This window comes from Lathyrus oleraceus, chromosome 5 (genome assembly GCF_024323335.1).
Source record: "Lathyrus oleraceus cultivar Zhongwan6 chromosome 5, CAAS_Psat_ZW6_1.0, whole genome shotgun sequence".
Taxonomy (NCBI): domain Eukaryota; kingdom Viridiplantae; phylum Streptophyta; class Magnoliopsida; order Fabales; family Fabaceae; genus Lathyrus; species Lathyrus oleraceus.
This window is the reverse complement of record NC_066583.1, coordinates 328,576,542-328,579,347: the sequence shown is the minus strand read 5'-3', so window position 1 is coordinate 328,579,347 and position 2,806 is coordinate 328,576,542. Positions and strand designations below refer to the sequence as shown.

The window sequence follows — 2,806 nt, the reverse complement described above, 5'->3', positions numbered from 1 at the left end:
GAAATTTCTTATAGTCGCTGTGGATTATTTCATTAAATGGGTGTAGGCTAAAGCCCTACCTCAGATCACGGAGAAAAGAGTAAGACATTTTTACTAGAAGAATATCATATGTCGTTTTGGTTTACGAGGAGTCATTATTTTTTATAATGCCACATAATTTGCAAGCTCATATGTGGTAGAATTTTACAGGCACCTTAGCATACAAAATCAGTTTATTTCTATCAAACATCTTTGGGCTAACGGCTAAGAAGAAACAACAAATAAAACATCCTTTATGGAATGAAGAAAAACCTAGATGAAGAAAAATGATTATGGGCCAAGTAATTGTACGGGATTTTATGTTCATATCATACCACTCCCCATTCAACCACTAAGAAAACTCCCTTTCGGATGGTACATGGGGCTGACACAATGATACTAGTAGAAGTTAATACTTCCACCTGGTGTCGAGTAAATTTTGATGATAATCTCAACAAAGAAGAGTTAGACAACTCAGCAAACCTCATAGAGGAGATAAGAATAATGGATCATATTAAAGAGTTTGCAGCAAAACAGAGAATGACCCAAAGGTTTAATACTAGAGTCCGTCCTAGAAACTTTCAAGAAGGCGGCCTCATTTTAAAGAAGTTTACAGATAAAAAAAAGGAAAGCTCGCACCAAACTAGGAAGATCCCTATCAATATTGGGTTCTTAAACAAGAAATGAATATTGGATTCTTAAATTTCATTAAATCTAAGAACTCCTTAATTTATTAAATTACATAAGTATCCATATTGCTAATGAAAAATACATATAATAAAATGGGAGACGAGAATAAAATTCAAGCAATCAATTTTCCCTAATTTCCCTTGAATTTTATTTATTTAAATAAATATAAAAATTAAATCATTGAAAATCAACACAAATTAAATCACTATTATTCTATTGATGATCATGTTTTAATCATGCTCACTCTGAAACTAACATAAGACATAGACACATATTGTCTCAAACAAACAAACACAAACAAAAGAGACATTAATTGAAACAAAACACAATACAAAGACACTGAAAGACACACAAAACAAGAAAGATATGAACTAGCTAGATCAAAGATCATCTCTGTCCATATTATAATCATGATATGGTATGGTGGAGTAGTCCCATGAAGGATATCGATAATCACTTTGGATATCATAATCCATGTTTGTATCTAAACCATGGACATCAACCTGCATATTTGCTCCATTAATCATACTTTGTGCATTTCCAATATTTTCTTGCTGCTCTATTCCAGTCATAACTTCAATTCCATTACCAACATGCTCACCGACTTCAACATTTACCGAATTCAACTTTTTTTCAACTTCTTTAATATTGATATCGATAAATTTTGTCAGATCATTGAGTGCATTCATGTTCACAAGATCATTGAGTTCATTAATGCTCAAAAGATCAGTATTGTTATGTTTATTGATAAGGGCTTTATCAATGAAATTGGTAAATTTCTTCTTCTTGTTCTCCAACATTTGTTTTCTCAACTGTTCTTGGGATTTCTCTATGCTCTGCCTCAAGAAACCCTCCAAATCCATCATCTTTTTGCTTCGTTCGAATTCAGGAACACCACGGAATTTGTGTACCACATTTAGTGTTCCTGGACCAGGTGGCCAAACCTCTGGTTCAACACTGTTTTCACCATATATTATGACACATGCTCCTATACCACAAAGGGTACTGATTTCGTTAACCTTCTTCAATAAACCTATTGAAAAGTAAATATAGTTAGAGGATATAAATCATAATGATATATAATCAAGGAATATTAATACAAGCTTGATTGAAAATAAGAAGTTGCGCATTTCTAACATGTTTTCCTTTTTTTGAAGGTTGTCCTCCTGTTTGATTGATTGATTATATATTGAAGTTTCACCTTCTTTCTACTCATGATCAATGATATCAAAACAACAAAAAAGAAATGAGCAAAAATACAAATTTGTAAATGATTTGTTATGCATTTCTTGCAACTCTTGTTGTGATATTTATAAAGAGAAATTTGAAATGCAACTAGTTGGAATTAGAGCCAGAATCATACTTTTTTTATCATGATACCTAATACATGACTTTTATTAAATACAATATCTAATTGTTTAAATGTGTATACACTATAGATTCTTAAAATAAAACATTACAATAAATGTTTTTATTATGTATTCCACCTTGCCTTCCATCTATGTATTGCATATAATAAACTTATAAAAATTTATAATTAAGAAGAAAATATATTTATTTTAATAAAGTATATTCAATAAAACTAGCATTTACTATTTAAGTTTTATTATAAATTATATAAATTTATAATATAGACATTGTTTCGGTCAAAAACCTTTCAAAAAAAACTCACACACCTTTTGCATACATTCGTGTACCCACCAACTAAGTTGTATTTAAAAGAAACGATAATTTTTTTTAATAATTCATTATAAATTATAAATTGGTCAATACTATTTTATCTTTACTATATAGACGAGGTCTAGTTTACATTTCTTTTAAGATATATATATTTTTTATTTTAATTTATAAATAGTACACTCTAGGTGTCTATGTGTCATGCTATGGGTCAAAAATAGTGACGTAGCTTTATTATTTTTATTTTTAATTATTTTAAATTTCACATTGGTATTTTATTTATTATTATTTTAAATTTAAAAAGTTTAAAAATTATAAAACTCCCAAATTTTGATGGGAAGGGAACTGGATCACCTGACCATTATATTCCATACAAGAGACACTTACCACTAGGCTAACCTGTATCTTTAAACTAATTTTA

General features: G+C 29.3%; 1 protein-coding gene across 1 annotated transcript; it reads right to left on the bottom strand.

Moving 5' to 3' along the window:
* Positions 1-897: 897 nt before the first annotated feature.
* Positions 898-1,969, bottom strand: LOC127078340 (agamous-like MADS-box protein AGL80). Its single transcript, XM_051018790.1, has 2 exons — positions 1,846-1,969; positions 898-1,741 (listed from the first exon to the last, which is right to left on the bottom strand). Exons 1-2 carry the CDS (start codon positions 1,922-1,924, stop codon positions 1,089-1,091), a joined length of 732 nt encoding a protein of 243 aa, XP_050874747.1. The 5' UTR covers positions 1,925-1,969; the 3' UTR covers positions 898-1,088.
* Between the last annotated feature and the right edge of the window lie 837 nt (positions 1,970-2,806).